The 24,505-nt window shown below is 46.1% G+C and overlaps 1 protein-coding gene across 1 annotated transcript in view; it reads right to left on the bottom strand.

The window, feature by feature from the left end:
- Positions 1-14,784, bottom strand: part of OBSCN (obscurin, cytoskeletal calmodulin and titin-interacting RhoGEF) — a 190,277-nt gene extending 175,493 nt beyond the window's left edge. Inside the window, exons 1-4 of the mRNA XM_050890946.1 lie at positions 14,071-14,784; positions 13,653-13,947; positions 5,618-5,887; positions 3,067-3,327 (exon numbers count right to left, since the gene is read on the bottom strand). Of these exons, the coding sequence (XP_050746903.1) occupies positions 3,067-3,327; positions 5,618-5,887; positions 13,653-13,947; positions 14,071-14,784 (1,540 nt within the window). The remainder of the gene's footprint in view (positions 1-3,066; positions 3,328-5,617; positions 5,888-13,652; positions 13,948-14,070) is intronic.
- Between the last annotated feature and the right edge of the window lie 9,721 nt (positions 14,785-24,505).

Consider the following 24,505-nt stretch of genomic DNA (forward strand, 5'->3'; position numbering starts at 1 on the left):
ACCAATGTGTGGCAAGGCACCATTGCATCAAGGAAGAGCGTGGCAATATTTTGCAACGCTTTGCACGCAGGTGTGGTATCCTGCACAGCAATGTAAATCCACTCCATAAAAAGCAGCCTGTGCCAGGAGTCTATGTCCTCCATTTCTTCTTGAGAACCTGTGTCAACCGTACACTAAAACGTTTCATCCCAGGATCCTCAACATGTTTCAACACAGAGCAGCTAAACGTTGTACAACTGGGACATTTCAGAGATAAAAGATAGACATGAATAAGCAGTGCACGGGTTTTAGAGTTATGGAGATCTCAGTTGCTTGTTACACAGGCTTGGCTGTCCTCTGCAGCCACTTTCATCTGGGTATCTGTCCTCTGTCCTGCTTCTGAACTTTATGCTATCCCCACTCAGAAGGTGTGTTGTAACTTTGTCTCCCAAGAGTGATAGCTATCATTGGGGATCTCTATTGTAGTAATTTATGCAGAGCAAGCTTTTGGGGTTGGGGAATTAACTTCAAAAGGAAATGACATAAAGACATGTCCCCGCCGTGAGACTCTACAATTGAGGAGACGTGGCTGTTTTACGGTACCTGAGGTTACAAATGTATCCCTGCAGGTATTTGCATGATGAAGACTTATGTTCACCCTCTCATTCCTCTTGAACCCTTTAGGAGAAGGCTCAAGTCCCATCAGGGTTATTCACTATGTACTGCCGCTGATATGGTCAAGAGGCTAGGAATTATCTGATATGCTCTAGTTACACATCTACTGACGTGGTGAAGGATTCATTTCATTTAATTTTGGCTACCTGAAAGGTGTCTGGTTTAAGTCAGTCAACCAGACTTCAACTGTAATCCCATGGAGAACAGCACACTCAGGAGCAATTCATCCCAGCTTAAAGAAGGTATGCGAGACGGGTGAAATGAATCACACATTGCAGATACTCAAGTATTCATGACTATAGAGTGTATGATGAGCCTAGACTAGAAATGGAACTCTGGGACAACTGATCTTCTCCCTGCCTCAGTTTACCCATCTTTAAAACGGGCATAGTAACAATGCAAGATACTGAGCAAATAATATAGAAACATTGCTTGCCTGATAAATTCTATTAGAACAGCCAACACTAATCTCATCCAGCTAATTGAAAAAGATGTGAATATAGCACACAAGATTCTTCAAGCAGCTAATCAGATATGCATGAAGTGTAAAAATAGGAAGTCTCAATGCGATACACTTTTCCTTCATTACTTAAATAGACACATAAGTGTTTTGGGGTGCAGAGTTACCAGCCTGTCAGTTATTGCTGGTCACAGCTAGATGCCAAAGGTCCCATTAGTGTAGCATTAAGCTGAATACTAGACCCTGGAATCAGATCTCTTGACCTTACCATCAGAAACGGTAATGTAATATTTTCTTCAGAGATACCTGTTTGTGGGACAAAGGCAGCTTCTTACCTTTTTCTATTCCACGAATCAACACTTGCTTTGTAACTTAAACAGCAGAGTCCAAAATGAAACTGAACTGTGTCATTCCCATTGACTAGGTGCTTGGTTGGATGTTACAGCTTTCCAAATACCTTAGAAACTGTCACAATGCTAGATGCGACACTTACCTCATTTTTTCCTCATTTTAGCTCAATAGCATCAGAATGCCCCAACCAAGGTCAGATAACACAGCAGTTATAAACCTTTATTTAAAGGTTTCTTTTTACCACTGACTATTTGCAGTTTGGAGGCGATGGTGGGAGAAAAGGAGTATTATTCTTTCTAAAGAGTGACTAGAGTGGACGATTTGTTCATATGCAAACTGGAACTGCAGCAGCGCCAGAAACCACACGCAGTTCTCTGTCTTAAACGAAGCAGCTTTAGCCTGGGAAATGCAGCGCCATCAAAATAAAGCTAAATAAAATTAGGCAACTTCACCAAAATTTCATTTCAGGTCCAATCTCAACTACATTGCACCTGCTGCTACTGCTCTGTCAACTAAAACCCTTGCTCGGATCAGATGTGCCAGCTGAAGGAATTCTCCAGCCTGCGTATTATATCAGTCTCCCCAAGTAAAGCTAAACTGGACAAAGATCCCTTCTTTCAGCATAGCTACCATCAATTCACAGGGGCCTCCCAGCTTTGTCAAGTCAAAGAGAGGATGAGAGAGGACACGGCTTTGCTGGTCTCTGCAAAAGGAAGGAAACTATATTTTCAGGAGGAAGCATTTCCCCTTTCTCTTGCAGGTTTGTTTTTTGGTGTTTTTTTTTTTATATCTATATATTTTACTTTAATGCAAACAGCTTAAGAAGCTAAAATCAGAGTAAGATGTTTCGATTTTGGTGAATGTTTGACTGCCCCTGAAATGCTTCCTGTGCACGTGTGTAGATGTTCCTTCACAAATGTTTTTGCTTGCTGGGATGGAAATAAACTTCATACTCTGCCAAAACGGTCAGGGCACCTATCTACTTCCCTGTAAGAGCCAGCATACCCACAAGCTACCCTCATGTCTGTAGACTCAAGACCTAGGGAAGGAATTGAATGATGGCTGACTCTCCCCTCCAAATCCTCAGCGAAGAGAGAGAGGGAGAGATAAGTGGCCCTTGTTTGCTAGAAGGGGTATTATCCCCATAGCAAGAATTGATAAATGGCCCTCAAAGAAACTAATGATTTTGGAAAATGGAGGTCAGCGTGCAGATGGAGCACCCGCAGTGCTCTGTGTACCATGAAGCAAGGCGACTGCGACGTGTGCAATTTACATGTTGTTTTCTAAGCACCTCCCGGTGGGGAGAAGACAGCTGTCCCTTACCCCATGTTTTACTCAGTTACCATTTCATGTTCATTCCAGCATGAAATGGGAATGGTACAGAGAAGATACATGTTTGTGCCGTCCTTTTTCCCCAGGACTCTTCTTCTCTCTCTGTTTTGATCTCTCATAACATCTCATAACATTCATGTTCAGGCTGTTGGCTTTTTGTGGCAGACATCCAACTTACCATGGCGGTACCTGAAACAACAGTGCTACCACAGGAGTACCTGCTTGCTGGGGAAGACACAACACCACAGCCGAATAAAAGTGAAGCTTACTGGTCACAGTGAACTGTGTAGAAGTCCTGCTTTCATCAGCCAGGAAGGCAATCTCACCAGCATCTTCCATCTTACACTCTCGGATGATCATGGTATGTTGCTTGCCGGAGCATGTGATGGAGATTCGATCGCTGGGTTTCACTACTTCTTTATTTTTCAGCCATCGGATGTTCTGGCATTCATTGTCCAGCTCCACACAGAAGATGGCTGTATCATTTATGAAGACTGCAGTCTTTCGTGGAAGTTTTTTAATGATGTTCCCTTTAAATAAGCAATTAATTATGATCAGCAAACAGCAGATATTAAAGTCTCTGGCAACACTGGACCATCCAGACTACAACAGGGCTAGCCATCAGCTCTCACCTAATCAAAACATTATAGACACTATGCAGACATCCCTAAATGAATTCCTAGGCTCCAAGTTATACAGAACAGATATTCCCAAGGACTCATTTTGGCCTTCAAAAAAAGAAAAGCAATCTTGTTCGACTACAGTTGCTCATGTTTCTAGCCTACCATGCGGAGTCTGCTGTTGGGTAAACACAAGGTACGTAGCCCTGCCAAGAACAGATTGGACAGTGATATGGCTTTTGTTGCCCGCATATGCTGGGAATTCAAATTAAAACTTTGCTAAAGTACATCAGTCTTAAACAAGACAGGTCTCTGTCTGTCTTTCGGATTTTGCCTCCATCAAAGTTACCAGTAAGTTACACAACCAAGATGGCAAACACACCAGTCACCTGAATTAATAGAAAATACACTGAAAACCTCAGATTTCTTCTTAGAGTCAACCTGGAAATTCACATGGAATGAACTTCACTTATTTGTGTCCTTTCCAAGTGACTGTGATGATTATCACTTATTAGAATAACCTCAAAGTTACAAGATGTGACTATCCAGAGGAAAGCTTGGACAAAGCATCAGGAGACCACCCCTATTGACGGATGGTGACTGGCTCCAGCCCTGGAACAGTCCCTGCGAAGCAAAAGAGCCCTCAGCCAGGCAAAGCACCTAGAGCTATTTAATGAGAAGCAATGCTGAGCTCCTTCATGAAGCAACAGATCAGGCACATGTTTCATCAGCAGGATTCAAGACCCGGATTCTCTGCTCATCCTCTCCAAAGCTTGGCCGCACGTCTGCTCCTTGCTGCCCTCAGCAGCGTCCCCATCCCTGCAGCCCTTTGCATCCTGCCAAGCTCTTGCATTCTCCCAACCCCACTCTGCTCTCTCGAATCTTCTCCCCCCCGGAGCCGGCACAGGGCTCCCCCAGGAAGGCTCTGCCTCCTTTCCCTCCTGAGAGCTCCACCTGGCTCAGTCACTCTCTTTTTAATGGAACATGCCACAAGTACCATAGCGCAAACAAGTAAAACAAATATCAGCTGTCCTGCTGGGGCCAAACACACTTACAGCGTTTGGCTGGTCTAGACCTAACACAAGGTGCAACAAAAAGATGTCTATCTGAACTCTCCTACATCTCTGGACTAAGTTTTCCCTTCTGCCAGCACCCATGTGCACTCTCAACTCTTTGCTAATGATACAAAAAGGAATTTGCACAAGGATGCACGTCACCCAGCTGTCTTGCACCAATTTATGTAGCAAAGAACTTCTTCTGGTTTCACTGGGAGTAAAGTCAGGCTTCAAACAAGTGCAATCCTGTAGCTATGACAGGTCTCCAATTCATGCAACAGCAGACATGTCAATATCATCAGCATAAGCATCATCAATATCAAAACTGCAGGTCCTGGAATTGCCCGGGTAGGTTCTTGCTCATATACAGCAAGTCAGGGAGCTCAGAACCGGCAGCCCCTTCCGCAGACATGCCTGCATCTCTAATGTGTGTGTCTACTCACTGTAAGACACCTACACCAGGCTCTACACCTATTTGCACTTCAGTCCTAAACTACCAGACTCAGAAGACTTGGACATGCATCTATATCCAGATTTTGCCCCTTTCTTATCAGTTTTCCAAACTCCAGAGAACAGCTCCAGACATCAGGGATCTGGAGTGTGGATCTGGTTTCCAATTTGAAACCACACTGGTGCTAACTGCAGCCTGCACCAGTACATCAGACCATAAGCCACAGCTGCTAAGCCAGCTTCCCAGTGTGGTCAGCACCACTCTCAGACAAGACTCACCACTGCGTTCGCCGGACACCAGACAAGACGTGTGTGAGACAGTGCCAGGGGACACATCCGATGCTTGGGATCATGTTAAGGAAAGTCTACAGTGCTAGGCTACAGCTCAAGGACTTTGCCTTCTAGGAAGCCCCTTTAAGCATAGGTCCCCACCGGATGACGTATCTTGTGCAGCAACACAATCCGTCCCCGCTCTCTGACCCCGTGTCCCAGATACACCCTGGCAGGAGACCCAGGGACCCACTGACCGACCACACGTGGCTCTCCTCTCACACCGTGAGGGAGTCTGCTGCTCTTCACTGCACACATGCATGGGGTAAATGCCGTTCACAAGGTCCAGTCTGGAGTCTCGTGCATGAATCTCACACTTGGTAGGCGAGACTTGGACAACCTGAAATAGCAAGAGCCTTTCTTACCTTGGACAGACAACTCTGCGATGGTCCTGCTCCCTTCTTTCATCTCACAGATATAGACAGCATCATCATCTGTGGTGACGTTCTGGACAGTGAGCCGGCGATACGTGCCCTCTTCTTCGATGTTGTATTTCTTGCTCTGCCGGAGTTTGGTTTCCTCCTTGAACCAAGCTGTCTCTGTACTAGGAACAGGCACTTCACATTGGAACGTGGCAGATTCCTTCTCCCTCACTTCAAGATCCTTCAGTTTTTCCTTGAAGGGTATTGAGGGTTCTTCAGAGGATAAAAACAGAAAGAAGAAACAAGAGTTTATGATGGTCTGTGGTAAGAGGTGTGCAAATAATTAGGTCAACAGAAAAAAAATAAACAATACACTCCTTATTAATGATATTGATTTGTCCTGAGCTGCCATCCAAACCCATAATCAAGCCTTACTACAGTAGGTGTTCTGCTCTCACATAAAAATAAATCTTAGATCCCAGCAGAAGTATTTTAAGGACTTACCTGAAAACAAAGCGGTATCAGTCTAAACTGCAGTACCTGCCCCACAACACCACACAGAGGAGTTTGCTGTAATCCAAAGCAATGTGAACAGGTCGGTGAAGCATCAGGTTAATAAATTCTGCTCTTGTGGCCTGCTTGTCCTCTAGCATGAGCACCTCTGCATTGCACCTCGTTGCTTAGTGATGCCAACAAGATAAAGGGCAGGGCCCACCCAGCCTGACTCTATACATAGCTACAGCCACTTCACGTCAGAGTAAAAGCCCTTAAAAGTAATCATGCTACAGGTGAGTAAATAGCAAACAAGCTGGTTACAGGGAGAGGGCACACGGCAGCAATTCTAGGTGAGTGTGAGCAGCTGAGCTGGTCAGCTGGTGCAAGAACCAACGTTTTAGGGGTCTTGCAGCAGAATTGAGCTCAGCTGAGCGATCTGAAAGGGCACAGGAAGATGAGAGGTGGCTGTGCACAGAAGGACAGCTGTGGGGGAAAGCACAGAAGTAACTGATGGAGGAGTTTTCTGTTCTCCCCACCAGCACCAAAGGCTCTGTATCAGCTTTTGTCAATGAATGACAATAAAAGAACCAGAGAAAGAGCCCAAGTCTCCCAACTGCCTCTGCTTTCCTCCAGCAGTGGGGCTGCAGTGCTCTGGCTCAGGGAGAAACCAGAGTGTAGACCACACATGCAAAACAGCTGCATGGCAGTGAGGGAAGACATTTTATGAACAGAACAATGTTTAATTCCAGTGACAGCTGCGCTGTGAAATCATCCTGATACCCCAGCACTAAACTGGAGAAAGGGGAGTTGGACTGAAGAGGACAGCCGGTGGTCACAGCCACGGGACTGGTGCCGCAGTCATGTCACAGACTTGGATTAGCCAGTGCCAACGTATCACCACTCGTACTTTGTGAGATATCGCGTCTTGACATGTACCTTCATCTTCTAATAACTACTGCACCAGCTCCCAGCCTTTTTTTGTGACTCCATTCTCCCTGGCCACACACACAGTCCCAGGCAGGTAATTTCATGTGGTCGCTAGCAGTCAGTAATGCCAAGTGTTAGTCTAAGAGTCAAACAGGAGTAGACTTGTCTTAGATTTATAAGCCCATGCCCGCAGTGGCACATCCCGCTCAGAGTCACAGTGCTCTAGAGGCTGGAGAAACACAAATCGAGGCCCTCAAACATCCCAGATCCAAGCTTTGATGTCCAGGAGCCTCCATTTTGTAAAATTCAGATCTGGTAGCTCAGCGTCTAACTGAGTCCATTACCTGCCCCCTCCTGCCCCACCATTAGGACAGGAGCTGCTATGGGAGCAGTGCTGTCTTTGATCTGGTTTGCTCTTTTCTGAACTCAGGCCCTAGAAACTCATGCGTTCAGTTTTGCAGGTCTTTCATGCCACCCCTGGCACAGCCACGATTGCAGCTGTCATATCAACACCTCCAACCATTTCTAGCTGAGCACAGCCTGGATAGAGATCCCAGACCCTAAGGGCTTAACAGGACACGTGGAGGGAGCAATGCTATCTACTACTTTGATTGTTATCCTGAGATTAAAACCTAACTGGGAACCCATACAATACCTTTAGGAACAGGAAGGTGACTCTAGCTCACCATGTTGACTTGGTTATTTTCTTAAAAAATGTTTTGCCTTAATGCACCTCAATTCAAGGCAAGTCAAAGTCTTGCCTTGAAAAGCCTTCAGCTACGGTTACACAGACCTGCTCTGCCCGCACTCCGCATGTTAATTATCCTTTTGTCTTCAACCAACAGGCAACTCCGACTCCTGCCCTGCAATCCCGTATATCACCTCTGGAAGCACCTCAAGTAGTCAGGCGGAATGAAGCAGCTGTAATTCTCATGCCATGGGAACAAGCAAGAGGATGAGATCAAGAAAGCATTAATCAGAAAGACGCCAGCCTCCGGGAGCTGGATGCAGTGTTGCTGTGTGAGATAGGAGGGAGTCTGGTTCTGACACTGAGAACACACAGACATGCCCAAGGGCCAGAAGGAAATATGAGATGCACCTGAGAAGCACACAAGTGTATTCTCATACTTGGAGCAACTGGCCATATCATTAACCCCTCTCCCTTTACAGTCACTAAGCAGTATCTAAGGTTAAAAAAAAAACCAAACAAGCTGCTCTAGGAAAAAGCTCTTAAATGTACAAATGCAGAAGAGCTAGCTGATTCTTTCGTATGTGTTGCAGTAACAGCACTGCTTTTACAACCAGGGAAAGTAGGTGCAAGGCTATCTTTGGCAGCTTGGGGTCACAGATATCCTTGCTTTTGTCCTACTGACGTGTGCACACACGTCTTATCTCACTCTGAACAGGGCTTCAGAGAGACAGCAGCTGATAAACTGAATCGAAGCCTGGGATTCACCCAGCCTGCTGCTTTTTTTGCTTTGGAGATGTGAGAGAGGCTCCAAAACCCACCAGCCTCCTCTTCCTGAATATATTTTCATGCTCTTTACATCGTCTAGCACATACCTGGTCAGCCAGAGGGGGTTAATGTTGGTCAGGGGACTACAGAAGGACCATAGGTCTCTTTAGAGTAGTTCATAGTCCCGAACAGTTCATCTGGCCCATAACCAGCCCCATGCCCAGGTCAGAGAGATGCTCAGAGAGGTGGCCAGGAGGGAACAGTGTCTCCAGCTGATCAACAGGCAACCCAGATCTCAAGGAAAGATGTGAAAGGCAGGTGGCTCATCTTCCTTGTTAATAGACTAATCAACACAGTCTGAGTATATAACCATATAACATTTACATGAAGAAGACTTATTCTGAGGAAGGAAGCACTAAACTTTACACCAGCCTTTCAATGTACTTTCCACTTAACTAGTTAAATGTGAAAACAAGTAAATACACTTATTCTCCCACTGGCCAGCATGGTGAGTTGAGCAGAGACCTCTGTTACTCTCACCCCACGTTGGCCTGCAGTCTGTCAGATTTCGACATTTACATTGCAAATTCTCTAATGTAGGCATCCTCGCTTACCTATTTGTACAGCACCCAGCACAATTCAGAAATATTCTGTGTTGTAACTACTATAGGCACATTGGGAAGAGCTGCTGCAGATAACTATGTTATATTTGATCTGACAGACTCCATAAATATTGACTGCTCATTTCTAAATGCCTGTTTGTCCTGTAATACCCTTTCACAAGGTAATTCTCAATGTAAGCTTGTGTTAAGTATGACTCTAATATGGAAGATAAAGCCATTTAGCTATTAACTGTTTTCCTTATTATCCTAAATGTTCCTAATATCTGAAAATGTCTTTGTAAGGTAAGCAAAAAGTGTATTCAGCTGAGGTTACATGTGATATAATTCTCACAGGGACCCTCTGTTTCCAATAAGAAGTGCCACCAACTCCCGTCTCTAGTTCCTATAAACATCAGCGCTGGTTAGAAATTATTTAATATTAAGCAAGAAAGGTGATTGCTGATCTTTCAGTTCCACAGCAAAATACTGATTTTGCTCAAACCACTCAATTATTCCAATCTCGTTTGAGAAAATCTAGGTGGTTTGTGACAGAATGACTGGAGTGGAAACGTGATCTGCTCTGGTGCTTTTTGGAAGCCATGGTTTGATGGTTTCCAGACCACATCCTTTCCTAAGGATGCTCTCCCAGCTGGGAGAGCTATGTCTCCCACAATACAAAGCGCTTTCAGCTCTGCTCGAGACACCAGAGCTCCACGTACATGTGAGTCCCAGGCACCATGGAAGAGCCGCTGTCACAGGCTGCAGTGGAGGAGCAGAAGCAAGAGGCACCTGAACTGTACATCTTGCAAGCTGGAAGAGCAGTTCAAGTGGATGTCATTTCATACAGAATCCAACCAAGAGTACGAAACAGAGTTTTTCTGATCACTCCAAATCGACCATTATCCCGAAACATTTACTTCCATGAGAGCTCAGTGGTGTGAATTGAATGGCAATTCTGCTTTGTCCTTGTAACACCTGAACTCCCAGGACATGGCTCATTTTCATTAACTCAGAGTGCCCTGACAGGTCATTTAAATTCATCTCTAGTATCAGTATGTTTTGGGATGGGTTTTTTTATTTTTTTGACTGGACAGTTTTTTCTATTAATCTGTTTTTAGCCAAAGCAGAAATACTCATTAAGGAATATAATGAAGGCAATAACATTTCTAAAGAAGGAGAAATAAGAGATAAAATAAGAGATCTACAAAAACCTGCCTATTGGGAAAAATGTGAGACAGAAACAGCAAAGCAAAACCCCAAGGGAGCATGGAGCAAGAGCAGCTCATGGAGTTAGCAGGAAACTGCAAGAGCTTAGATCAGATATGAATTTGGCTGCTTGTCTTGAGAACATATTTCTCCAGAGTGTCACAGGCTTTTTCGTTTGGTCCATACCAACCAAACTAGCAACGAGATGATGTTATTTTTTAAAAGCAGGTCCAGCTAACACATATTTTGCTAAGAATAGGTGCAGCCTGCAAAGAAGCCAATGTTTCCTTAACCTTCTCAAGGCATATCTGTCTGCTTGACCTGGTCTTCTCACTTGCCTACATTTCCTCTTGCCTATTCCTGGCCTTCTCACGGGCTCTCCATTTATTATTCCAGAGGCAAGTTTTCCCTCTGCTTAACAAAAATGATCCAGTGAGAGTAAGAATATGGAGAATCCTTCCAAAGGGAGCTATCTAAAGGTGCATGGAGAAGCTTCCACCATCTTGAGCCTTTGGTCTTCTTCCTAGTTACTGTGCTTTTCAAGTTTCCTTTCTACCTCCGCATTTCTCAAGTTCTCTTTCAGATCTCAAATGTGACTACCATGATAGTGGTCATCCAAAATCACTTCAGGTCAGAGGGAGAATCAAGTGGCCTCAGCACCAGTCTGTTTTTCCAGTCTCCATCCCATTTGGCTTGCAACCTTTAACCTTTTCATACAGTATCTGATTACTGTATTCAGGGACTCAGATGAACATTGCTTGGCCCAGGCCCAAGGACGGAGACCTGTACGCTGTTCTTGCTAACTTTACACATGGCCTAGGGACATCTCCAAAGCCTTCAGGAAATTCAAGTCAGTTATTAGCGTTCCTCCCATCCTCTCTGCTCTTTGGTGTGTTGAAGAGGTTTACTCTTGGGAAGCATTTCCTAACTTCTTTTACAGCTCACATTTCAGCGTATGGCTTGTGATTTTATCCCTGCTCTAGACACGTTTCTGAATTGGAATAATCAACTCTTGATTTTCCTTAATTGTGAGAGTGACTCTCTGCCCTGTAGCTTCTCCTTTAAGATTTACGTCTGATTCACTACATCTCATTTAGGAAGAGCTCAAAAATCTCTTTTTTTCAGCTCAATGATCTTTAAGGCATGGGCTCAGCAAAGTGCTTACAAATGTGTTGGGTCCCTAGGTCTAGGATCTAGATTGACAGAATATAGGCGGCTTTCTAAAGGAGGTTTGACCTGTGCCTAGTCCTATGCTTTGAGAGACTGCTAAGAGTCACCTCACAGACAGGATGCTGGGCTAGGTAGTCTTTTTTTATTTTTACTTTTAAAAGACCCATAAATGTTCTCACTCAGACTCTTGTGTTGAAATTCTGTGAACCAAAATGCCAGAGCATGTTTAAACCCATAAAGCTTGTCTTTTCTGGTACCTGTATCTATAGACACACACCGTGGATGCAACGTCACAGGCTCTAAAAATAAGCTGTTACCTGCAGAAAGACCAACGCAGCAGCATGGTGCTTACCAAGGGTGGCTGCTTGGAGAATTTAGCCTCTTCTGCACGACTGAGCAAAGAGAGGGTTGTGTGGCAAGATGACCTACCTCCCTAAACACGATGGCAAATGAGCTCATGGCATCACCAATGGCATAAACAACAGAATTAAAAGCTCCCTTCATTACTACATCATTCTGAGCTGTCTCTGGAGGGCTGAGAAGGACTTCTGGTGACACAGAGGAGAGTCATTATTCAGGGCCTAATTATAACCAACACACGTAGATTTTCCATGGCAGCCTTGGCCTGGTCAGAAAGCCCGACATGGTATAGTATAACAAAGAAACAGACCATAAACATTTCCACTTAAGCCCTCTGACTCACAGGCGTCTCTTGACAATGGACATTGATCGATAACCTTTTCCCATGGTGCTTGCTCCCAGACCTGCTGCTTCCCGTGCTTTCCCCATCTCCTTTGGAACAGGTTGCGCCCATTGAGAATAATCAAATAAGCATGGGCAGAGGGGAGGGTGTTTGTCTTTGCAAGACAGGTTTTGGGCAAGTAACAGAGCTGAAGCCATCCTCAAAGTGAACACCCACCCAAGGGCCAGGCTCGGTCTTCAGCTCTGAGTCCCGACTCATGAGGTAATCACAGCTTTATGGAAGAGGACAAATGCCCTTCCTACCACCGCTCAGCACCTCCAAGGGATAGCAATGAGTGGGACAAGTGCCAGCGAGTTCCATGGATCAGGTGTCACTGATGGACACGGGGACTGAGTCACTGACGGGAAAGATGGTGAGTGTGAAAGGAGAGGTCCAGAAAAGGGAAACCAGAAAACCGAACAGAGGCTGAGAGTCTTAAAGACAGGTATGAAACACAGACCATTCCTACTCATTTGGATTTCTAATTTATTTTGCTGCCAGTCAAAAACATCTATTTTGTCACTCAAGTGGCAAAGCCTTTTACATCTGAGAGTTAATTTACAGGTGCTGCCTGGGTTTTAAACTGCCTGCTGTAACCTTGCCAAATGGGAGGGCAGCTTGAAAATTTAGAGCTTCCTTTGCGAAAATATGTGTGTCATGTTTTTGTCGCTATTCTGAAGAACTTGGTCTGACCTCCACCAGCACTGAGGGACCCTCTGAAGGCAAGTTCTTCACCACTGACCACAGCAAACAGAGGCATCCTGGACCTGGTAGAGTTCTGGGAGTGTACAAGGACTACAGGCTATCCAGCAACACAAGCTGGGAAAGTGCTGAAGAGCTTGGCAAGGACAAGGCTGCTGGTGGGTCACTCTGTACAGGAAAACTGAGATGGACTGTAATTACAGTTGGAGTGGGTCCCCCAAGGGATCCAAGGCAGCCTGACACACTCAGCTTGCAGGGAGGAGTTTCCTCTACTACTGCTTAAATGGCACACGTGTGCCAGTTTGACTAAACCCTGTGGTGAATATAAACCCAGATGTGATTAGAGCCTGGAGGGCATGATGGGGCTTTAGCAGTCACTGATCCAGAGGATGGTAACAGATCTCTTAGATTACTATAAAACCAGGAGGGATGGGAGCTTTAGAGATCTGGTTCATCCCAGCTGCCCCACAACCAGCCCAGTTCTGCACCATCCATCCCTGACTGTTGCCCGTTTATTGCCCTTGCTAAAACCCCCCCAGTGATGAGACTCTCTCCCCAGGTCATCTATTTCAGTGCTTAACCCCCTTTACAGCGGGAGGGCTTTATTCGTGTCTAACCCACACTCCTTTGCAGCAGTTTGGTGGCAGAAATTTTGTTCATGCTCCCACCCCAATTCAGAAGTGCATTGGCTGTCTCCTTGCAGGCATGTCCACCCCGGTGAGAAACATAAGCACCCACCTTTGACGGTGACGAGCACGGAGCTGTATGTCTGGCCTGCCAGGTTGGAGGCCGTGCAGGTGTACAGCCCGTTGTCTGTCTGCTTGCAGAAGAGGATCTTCAGCACAAAGTTCTCCTGATCATCCTCATAGATGACATGCCGCCGCCCTTCCAAAATGACCTCGTTGTCCTTCTTCCACACAATCTCTGGTTTGGGCTCGCCTGTCACGTAGCAGCTCAGCTTGGCGTGCTTCCCCTCCGTCACACTGCACGTGCGTGTCAGTGCCCCAAAAGTTGCGTTGCGGGCCCCTTTGGTGGTAAGTCCAGCCGCCCTCTCGTAATCCCGGGACAGGCTGTAGCCGATGCCGGACAAGCCTTCTGCCATGGAGTAAGACTGGGCAGATGTTGAATCAAGAGCCCCGTGGGAGATGTCCATCTTCCTGATCTCCTCCCGCCTCTTTTGCAAGTGAGACAGCAAGGATGCCGTCTTGCCGCAGCTGGTATCGAAGTGGCTGCTGCTGCCCGGGTTGGAAGAGCCCTGCATTTCGACCACCAGTGCGGCCGAAGCGCTGGCAGAGCCGATGGGATTCTCTGCCCGGCAGGTGTAGGTGCCGCTGTCCCCGAGCCGGGCACACTGGATGGTGAGAGCGTTTGACTCCCCAGCAGACTCAATCTGGAAGCGTCCAGCATCAGCCCGGTTCCGCAGGTGCCTCCCATCCTTCTCCCAGTTCACCGAGAGGGGAGGGCTGCCCTGGACTTTGCATTTGAACATGGCGTCTTCTCCCAATGTTACTTTGATGGAGGAGGGTTTCTGGATGAAGTATGGGGCTGACTCCGTTACTGTGGTCTCCTCTCCAACTTTGATGCTGACAGCTGCAAAAGCTTCCCCGATGGTGTTCTTGGCCCGGCAGATGTATTGGCCACTGTCTTCCAGGCTCAGATCATAGATTGTTAGCCGATAGAGATCCCCATCTTCTGTGGTTTTAAACCTTCCCCCAGACTGGACTGGAAGTTTATCCTTTTCCCAGCTCACAACTGGGATGGGGTTTCCAATGATCTGGCAGCTCAAGGTGGCATCCTTCCCCACAGACACCATAAACGCCTTAGGCCGGGTCAAGAACCGGGGGACTCCGCTGAACGATCTGTAATCCATCTTGGTTTCCTTCCTAAAGGAGGAGAAAGAAAAATGTCAAGAGAGAGCAGATTAGATGGTGCAGGCAAAGAATTGCTGCACTTCCATGGTATCAGGATGTTTGTCACCTAGAACAGTCACGTTTTCATTGTCCTTCTCATTACGGGTGAGAAGGCCTTGGAATATTTTAGGTCTTCCAGGTTTCTTAGATTTGAGATCAATAAACTGCTGGTGGAGAAGGTAGCTCGCTTCCCTACAGGAATCACTGGGTAAAATACAAGTCTTTGGACAGTTCCTACAGAAAGAACATGATGGTCCCTTTCAGCTTTGGCGCTAGGAAAGTCACCTGCACTCATGCTATATAACATATGGGGCAGTTCTGTAGTCATTGAGAAACAAATGGACATTAAATTCTGAGAGATGTGTCTGCCCATCAAGACACCTCATGCTCATCTCCTCTTCATTTTCATCTTTTCTATCTCATTGCCCTTGCTCTTTTCAATTTTTCTCTTGCCTTTTTTCTTTTTTTTTTTTTGCCTTTTTTTTTGCCCCCCCTTTTTTTTTTTAAATTCTGCTTCTACATCTTGCTTCATCTCTCCTCTTGCCCTCTCTGGTCATTACACATCCCTAGGCCTTGTTCTCTGAATCACATTCACACAGACCTTGCAATAAACCCCTTTCCTGCAGGGGCCAGCCTTTAGGAGGACACACAGATATGCCTGTCATATTATTGACGATATTTCTCTTTATTCCCAGCTTCTATTCAACACAACCACTGAGATACAGCTACTTTGGTGGCGATGGTAGCCGATGAGTATCTATGGCTTATATACAGCCTCACCCAGATGGTGTAGAGCCAGACACGGCTGCAGTGGGGCCGGGCGTTTGTGCACATGTATGGCTTGGTGCACATGCATCACGTTCACGGGAGTGCAAAGCCACTCCAAGGAACCGCCACGCGGAATGCACGCAGCAATCCGGACAGTGCCAGCCTTTCCCAAAAAAGCCCCACGTGGCTTAGGGCTTACAGGACAGATGTCTCATCGCCTGCTTATTCTCAGCTGCTCTCAGAGGGAGCTGTGCACCAACCTGCAGCTGTTTGATGATATGGACCAGCCAAGGGGACGAGGCTTAAGCAGTGTTCAAAACTAAAGTTCATGGCAATTCTGGTGCCACTGTGTCCCGAGAAAGTCAAAAGCAATCAGTGGCACTAATCTTTATAGCCATGTTCACTCACACATAGAGTCTACCCATCCTTGTGCATCTGGAGAGCGATACAACAGAGATCACTGCCTTCAAGGTCCCCCTAAAGTCCACATAGCACACAAACTTTTCTTGCTTCTTCACTGCTCCTTACATGGACAGGGATGTCCTTTCCCTTCTGCCAGAGTAAGTCTACTTCTAATCCTCCAAGAAGCCTTTTTTCATGCATTGGCTAACATTTACTTTGACAAGTATAGCACAGCTAAAAGCCTGGTCTTGACCCCATTAGCACCAGTAACCGTGCACCAGCTGACTCTCCCTGGGAGCAGGATTAGACCTGACAATAGTGCTTTGTAAGGAAAGCAAGCTCCCCAGCTCCAAGTCTCTCTGGAAGTCCTACTCAGAAGACTTGAGTGCACCATTTCTCTCCAAGCTACCATATCTATTTGGCCTCATGATGCCAGACACTCGTGTCTTAGGAAGCTCGTGCAGCTCCTGTCTGAGCTATATGAACGGTCTCTACTCAGGGGTGATTGCAGCGCTGCTCTCACATCTGTGCTTTTTCACCTTCAAAGTGCCACACAAAGCAAAACAACCAGGGCACTGCGTGTTTTAAGTAACTCAGAAAGGAAATAATAACCAGTCACCGCGACAGAAATATCCTTCTTAATCCTACAGCAGTTTGGCTTCCCCGCTGGCCACAAATCCACCCACTCTCTCACCCAATGGCAGATGCTCTCACAATCTCCCCCCACCTCCAACAGAAATCAGTAGGAGCCGGCCAAAAACCTGCTTTCATTTCTTGAGTCACCATTTGAGCAGAGGTTTCATTATTTTTTCCATCCTCCTCCAGCTCCTGTTGCAGTGCATTAGTGTTAACATGCAAACCACTGATGGCACCAGGGAGTGGGGGCTGGATTGACCTGCTGCATGACCTTGGGGAAATTGCTTATTTGCCCTGCGTCTTGGCTCCCTTCCCATTTCGTCTTCGTATCAGGACAGGGACGGTCTCGCAAATAATTATGCACACAGTGTATCTACAACAACGTATTTGCTGGATTATATGACAAATCGTGCACGAAAATTAATAACAAATTACAATTTTTCATTCCATTTATGCTGCTGGGGGTTGAAAGACACAAATTGCCATCAAAACTAAATACTGGTAAATACAAAAATACAAAATGGTATTCATTATAATAATTATTACCATTGAAGATGGCATAGCTGAGCTAACCTTCAAACTTCATTTGGGCCACAGATCTAAGGCAGAAAGAAACACAGTCTTCTTTCTGTATTTAACAGGAAAAATACACTACTTCCTATCCTATCCTGCCTCTCCCCCTCCAAAGAACATACGAAACTCTTAAGAACCAGTCAAAGGCTTTTCTCCTTAGTGGAAATCAATCCTTTCTAAACTCATTCAATTTTGGTTGCTTTTGTATCCTGGTATCAAGCAAATTTCATTATTCCACCATAAATCTTTAGAAACTAAAGAAAATGCTTTCCAAGTTTAAACCTGAAAAAAAAACCAGTAATGGGGAAAAATCATTCTTAGTAAACACTAAAAATGCAAAGAATGATTGACTTGCAGTCATTGGTGCTAAGGCCGACTGACTTTCTGTAGAGTGGTCACCTTCAATACTAGTTGCAAAGAATACACAGAACTATTTTTCCCTCGGTCTCAAAGTGGTCTAGAAATCCGTGAACTAGTTTGCACTTCTTTAGTCCCTCTTACTACCTTCAACCTCTGTCCTCACTTGAGCTTTAAAATGTGTTTTCCATAAACACTTGCAAAGCTGCAAGCAGAGAAGCTGCATGAATGGTTAGAAGACGCAGATACGAGCCTTGGGCTCGAGCCAAAGTACATTGAAGTCAGTGGAAATTTCCACTGAAGTCAACTGATTGACAACCAGAGTCTTCTGCTAATTTGGGGAAGGACCATTTCAGTGTTCAGAGGGGGATGCTGGGATTCAGGTTCATCTCTGGAGAATCCAGCAGTAACATTCACTACATTAACTAAGAATTAACTATCAAAACACACACTCAGAGCTCATGTCCTAATCTTTCCCAGCCGTTAGCTTGAATTTCAGGCTGCACTGTGTCATCAAAGCACTTGGATCCATCTTCAGAAGACATTGCCGTGTCTCATCCTTCCTAGATCCCTAGTGGTTTCTGACAGATGCGTCACTCTGACTCATTTCCAGCTTCAAACCCATAGCATCAAAAAGAGCAAAAAAATAAAGTTGCTTCAATTCCCCTTCCAAGTGGGCTCTGCGTAACATGGAGAAGTGCCTGGAGCACAGAGGTGGCTACTGACACAAGAGGTGCCTGCTGGGGAGCCAGCCAGTGACCTTTCAGCAAACAGTGGCTTCCCTCAAACCACTTGCGTGCCGTTTTCCTTGCCCGGTCCCTGGGAGATGTATCCACGCCTGGAGGAGAGCTCTGCTCTGTGGGAGCATGGTAGGTGCTTTCCAAGCCTGGCTCTCACAAGGGTGAGAGCAGGAATGCTGCTCGCTTCCTAAAACTCTTGTGCATCCTCCTCCCCTGCCCTCCTGTGCTAAATAGTGTCCAAACAAGCCCCAGTTGCTCACTGGTATCTCTGATAGTCAAGAACATTTAAAGCACAGGGAAGCTGCTGCGTCAGGTGCCTGTTGCTCTTGCTCCTGAACCAGATTGGTGCAGCAAATCCATCCACGACGCTTCTTTCCAGTGGCCATAGCCTCAAGGTCCAGCCTCCCTCTCCCACTGCTCCCAAACACTTGCCCAGTGTTTGCAAATCACTTCTCTCCAACAGGGACAAGCCACTGTGTCCGCAGACCTCCTAGTGCAAGGTGAATACCCCACGTCCCATGCTGTAATCCACACCTCACCCTGCTCTCTACCAGCTTTCACCACGTGCCCTCGCACTCAGCGGTTCTTATGCCGTTATGAATGGCCAGGATGCCAGAAGAAAATCCAGGGATCAGTGAAAACAGTGCGTGCTCATCAGTATTATTTTAGATTAATTTCTAACATGGTAGGAAAGCAAAAGAGGGTTTATTCCTTGCTCTGCCACTGGCTTGCTTTTATAATCATGAGAAAGTCGCTGAAACTCTTGTATCTTCAGTCTCCATCTGAAGAAGGGGGTAAAAACCTTGCCTTACAGGTGTTGAGAGCATGAAATACAGTAACAGGCATGAAATCTGAACCTGCAGCAAGGATGAAGCTGCAGTAAGTATCTAACACTCAGACAGATCAGTTTACATAGGCTGCACTAGATAAGCTACATTTTGTAAGTTTAAATGGGATAAAATGCATCACATCATTAGATTAGGCTGATAAATAGATTTAGGAGTAAGAGGGAGAGGATAGCCTTGTGAACACACTGAAAGGACAAGATTTAATATTTCTACCGTGTAACTTGTTAATCAATTTAGTAAACAATTACACTAATTCAGATTCTTTATATGTACATTCAAACCCTGAAAAAAAAAGTAACTCTCTGCAAGTGCCAGGACAGCTCCCTTGGAAGTGAGAGGACCGACAACAAAGCATGAATAAACCTAGTCGGTGCAGATGCCCTTTCCAATTAATCTCAGACATTTACCAGTGTCATATTTCTCCTTGTAATCCCTCTGTGATTAATCATTTGCAGCAGACCTCACATTCCCATCTGGGTATTTCTGAGCACGCCGAAGGCAAAGTAGCGGCACTTGTAATTTTACTTATGCCTATTCATTCAAATTTCCACTGTTTTATGTTTGGGGGAAAGAGGCACAAGTGCACAGACCTGTCAGATAATGCAAATCAAATCGCTGCCCAGGAACCACCACACGGCCACGCAGCCGGTCGAGGCCTCCTACCCACTCCTGTCCTCACCGCTTTCAGTCTCTGCCCTACGCCTGCTTCCCCACGGACAAGCGAGCAAGTCCCTTGTAGTGGGAACAGCCACAGACTACTCCAGTTCCTGCTGGAGTAGTCTGAGGTGGTGCTCATCAGGAGAGTCATCAGGAGATGGGAGAGTCCTGATGGAGAGTCCTGACGGTGGTGCCATCACTCTCTTGACCTCCTGTGAGTCACTGTGCTGTGCTGGCTGCTGGGTTGGTTTCATGTTGCTTCGTCAATGTTGAGGTGCATCTGGAAAGCCTTCAACAACCTCTGAGAAGACAGAGGTCCCACACCGTGGCATATTGCCCCCCAGGCAGTCAGCAGCCTGTGATGATGCTCTTTGGCGTGAGAGAGGACAGGGGTGGCAGGTTATTCTCCGTCCAAGCTTTTCAATTCAATGGTTAGAAAGGGAATCCTGTCCACCGTGACCCTGGGCGAAGAGCAAAGAGCACCGCGCAATCCATCTCATAAAATATTCCCAAGACAAATGCAACCACAAGTAACAACACACCTGCAAACCAGAGACTTTGAGGATGTAAAGCCCAGGTGAGGACAGACACCTAAACCTAAGAGACCACTGAAGTCTGAATACAGATCAGGAGCATGGAGGTTCTCTCCGACACCACGTTAAGACTCATCCCATGCCTGCTTGCTCATTTTCTCAATCCTCTTTTATCCTTTCTTTGCCGAAGCAGCAAACTGTTGATCTGAGGTCTTTTTCTTGCTGTTAGAGTTCATATTTCCTGGACTTTCTCCACAACGCCAACTGCTAAGCCTTGCGCTCCTTCCTTTCCTGATGGGAAAGGTAAGAGTCACAGGGAACCTCCCGTCTCTGGATCCCCAGCTTTCAAAAAATACCACTAAAACAGATGCTCTAGATAAAAATCAAGGCAGCGCTAGTACTACTGTAGTTTACACGACATATCTGCATGTGTTGTTCTATCTAAAAACAACTGGAAATGGCATCTGTGGGTGGGAAGGGAAGTTGATGGGTCATAAAATGGGAAGTATGGATATCCTTTGATGTTTAAAGTTCTGCTGAGAGAAAACAGCAGTAACCCAGCTACCCTATTACTTCTAACAACCTCCCAGGGAATGGACAACTTTGAAATAGCACAAGTATTCAGTGTCAGCTGCAAGCTTAGTGACATCAGGTGGGCATGGATGGACTCCTCCAAGCCGTGACACCAGACAGGGTGCTTTAGGGGTGAAATGCACACCAGCACACCCAGTGCTACATGGCCATTACATCTCTAAATCAGGTGTAAATAGAGATTTGCACCAATGCACTAATCCGAGATGGCAGAGTTTATCTGATGCCCGTTTCATCAGAGCAGGAACGGTATCTGTCACTGAGGAGCTGGACACAGAGCTTAGCTTGGGCTACTCTAAATTCCACTTCAGTGAGGGAGGGACAACAGATTTTGGCATGTTCAAAGGTCATTTGATGAGCAGATGGAAGAGCTTTCTGTGATGGTTTGGAGGATCGGTCTCCATGCGCTGTAGGAGATATCGGACACAGAGTACCTGCAATAAGCTAAGCCTATTGCAATAAGCTTCTAACTCAATTCAGAGCAAGGCTCGTTTGAATTCCCTGTCATCTGTTGCCTCCATAGTAAGCCAAACTCCACAGGCGTTAAGAGAAATTTGACAGCAGGTCAGTGGCTAGCATGGTGTTAAACTTGGTGAGCAGCCCTCAGCAAAAAGATGGCTAAGCTCAAGGCAAGACAGTCTTACATTTCTGACCTTCAGGGTAGCTGCTAAATACGCACGGTCTAGGACGGGACCTGCATCACCTCGTGCTCCCGGTATTAATCCTTTATCAATAACCTGAATATTTCCAATGACTGGTAGCAAACAAGAGAGTCAAACAATTGTAGAAAAAACACAGTAGAAAATTCCAACAAGAAACAAGAACAAATCGCGTGGTTTGTGCATGCTACCGGGCAAGGCAGTCAGATCACCTTCCAGTCACACAACAAGCATACACTTAATGTAAAACATGGGAGATTGAAGCCGCTTAGATGATTTAAGTGGTTAAAGCACATATCTTTCCTTTTTGATATAGACCTATTGCTTATAAAGCTCATCCCTCTTTTAACATATGGCCAGCAATCACTTTCCATCAACACACCAATAGCTTCAAGAAGCTCTGTGCAAGGAAGGGACTTCTTCCTACTTGGTCTTTGCTCCAGCATAGGGGCTTCACTTCAGATTCCCCCCTCGATGGAGCTACAAAACAACCCCAGAAACTTCCAGAGGACTAAAACTGCTCAGATCAGCCCCTCAAGACTCCATGGCAGCATCTTTTCCTTTTATTCTTCTGAGCCTAAAGGCACCCAGGCTGCTCTGACAATGTGTAAATAAAGGCTGCAGCACAAGGGAGGTCTCGGGCGTAGAGCAATGCTCATTCCTGCTCTGGGGGGGTGAGAAGGCAGGAGGCAAATGGAGGGAAAAGACAAAAATTCTGGGTTTGCCACCCTGGGGACAGAAACCGAGCGATGTAAATTCTAGGAATTTCACCACAAATTACACCCAACTGGATTTTGCTTTACACACAGCCCCTGGAGAGAAGTGGCTATGGCAGAATCCCAGCTGTAGGTACACGCCAGTGTCTGCTCGGATGAGAAAGACAGGCAGCTTGAGCCAGGTGAGCTTTAAAGGTTCAGAGACACAGCGGATTCACACTGGTTTATTTTACTTTATTGGTCTCATGGTTTAGAACGCTAGACTTTTACACATCTGAAGTTGGCAGCACTATGTTACAGCTGCACTAATGCATGTTTCCTCCCCGTGTGCACACACGCGTAAGTGCATGTACCTTGCTCTCCCTTGCGCGAATAAAACCAGCACCAAACCAAATAATCCCAACTCTTAAATCCTTTGCATTAATAGAAAAACAAACTTGCTTGTATTAAGCTAGAAACCCTGCCTCCAGTTTTAGCACATGTGATTTCCTATGCGAGGGTGTTGCAGGATCATAACTCCCACAGGGACAAAGAATTCCCTGGGTGACAATTAGCAGCGAGGCTCCGATCTAAGCCCTTGTATTTTAACAAGTGGACGTCATTGTCATTACAGCCACTCCACCCCATTGAGCTGTAAGGCCGAAAATAGCCTCAGCTGTCGAGCTCCATCTCTCTCCATCTCTCGTCAGAGCCATTTGTAGAAATGCGAGGAGGGTGGGGGGTTGCAGCGTGAATCGGTATTGACGCTGGAGAGAAGCTGGGAGGCAAAAAAGCCCTTGCTGAAGAGAAAAGCAGCACTGAAATTACACCCTGGAAAACAAAACTTTTAAAAACACTCCTTGCTGCCACCTATCCACAGGAACCATATTGTTTCCAGGTTCTTCATGCACACTATCTCAAATTTGGGGACAAAGTGTATCAAGTACAATCAACAGCTTTAAACCTGATTCTCCTCTCTTTTCTCCTCTCTTCTAGAAGTTGATCTTTGCTCTTTTGATAACATAGCCAGAAGTAGTTAAGCAAAGCAACCTCTATTCGGTTCAGACCAGAAGAAGGATGGATTTACTACCTCTACCTTCAGCTCCATCTTCAGATATGTTTCATAAAGCAAGACATACTCCAGCATAGTAACACTGACATAGAAATAACCTCACCCCTCCCTCAGCTACTAAAACCATTCTCCGCCTTCTGCGGGATATCGGCATCCCCAAGTCCACTTCTTTTTAGCTGAAGGTTTAGGTCTTACCTGGAGTCCTGTCAGAGTCTGAGGAGAAACAAAGCTCTGGGCAGGGTAAGAAAAAGCCGATTCCTACTGAGATGACAGAAGGGGGAAGGGGGAAAAGGGGAACAGAGGACATGGGGAGACCATGTTGGTTTTGGTTCCCCCCGCCCCTTTCCCCTCCAGGAAAATAAAACAGAAACCCCAGCGATGGCAGGGACGCGGAGCAGAAGGTCCCCTCAAGTCCTTCTGCAGCGGCTTTGCTGCTGGGGGTTAGGCTGTGCCACCCCCCCGCCTCCCCACCCCTCCTCTGGGTCGTCCTCCTCCAGTCAAATTGCTGACGTGCTTTGCTTTCCCTCTACAGCCCAGCTCCAAAATAGCTCTGGGTGTCATTTACCGGGGAGATTAAGTTTCCTGCAAGAGAGAGGCGAAAGGGCATCGTTTTAGGGACTCGCTGGGATGGTCCAGCAACTGAGGGGGGGGGAACCATCGAGGGGGGGTGTTTGGCGGTGTGGGGGACAGGCTGCGGCGACAGGGTGGGTCAGAACCGCTCCTCAAGAGTCCATCCCAAAGCCAAGTGATAAATGTGACGCGGGGACTCGGGAACAGGCAGCTGCCAACTTATCAGCGTTGCACACTAGGCAGGAATTCTTTTCCAAAGGCACCAGATCAATAGTAGGTTTATTTATATCCTCCCAGGCAAGAGTTGATACAATGGCGAGTAAACGGCAAGTTAATAAACCTAAGTGTATTTCTCCCTGTCTTAACCTAAGCGTATCTCTCCCGAACTTTTTGCAGCTTGAACCTGAAGCGTCTGCAAAAATGGCATGAGTTGCACATACATCGCATCTCAGAGGCTCAAGATCACATAAAATTGCTATTTTTTTAACAATTTCCTCAACACGGGGATCACACCAACTCTTAGTAGCAATCAAAGCATTTTAAATTTAAAAGTCACTTCTGCTAATGATAGAGGAGCTAG

Source organism: Gymnogyps californianus, chromosome 2 (assembly GCF_018139145.2).
Source record: "Gymnogyps californianus isolate 813 chromosome 2, ASM1813914v2, whole genome shotgun sequence".
Taxonomy (NCBI): domain Eukaryota; kingdom Metazoa; phylum Chordata; class Aves; order Accipitriformes; family Cathartidae; genus Gymnogyps; species Gymnogyps californianus.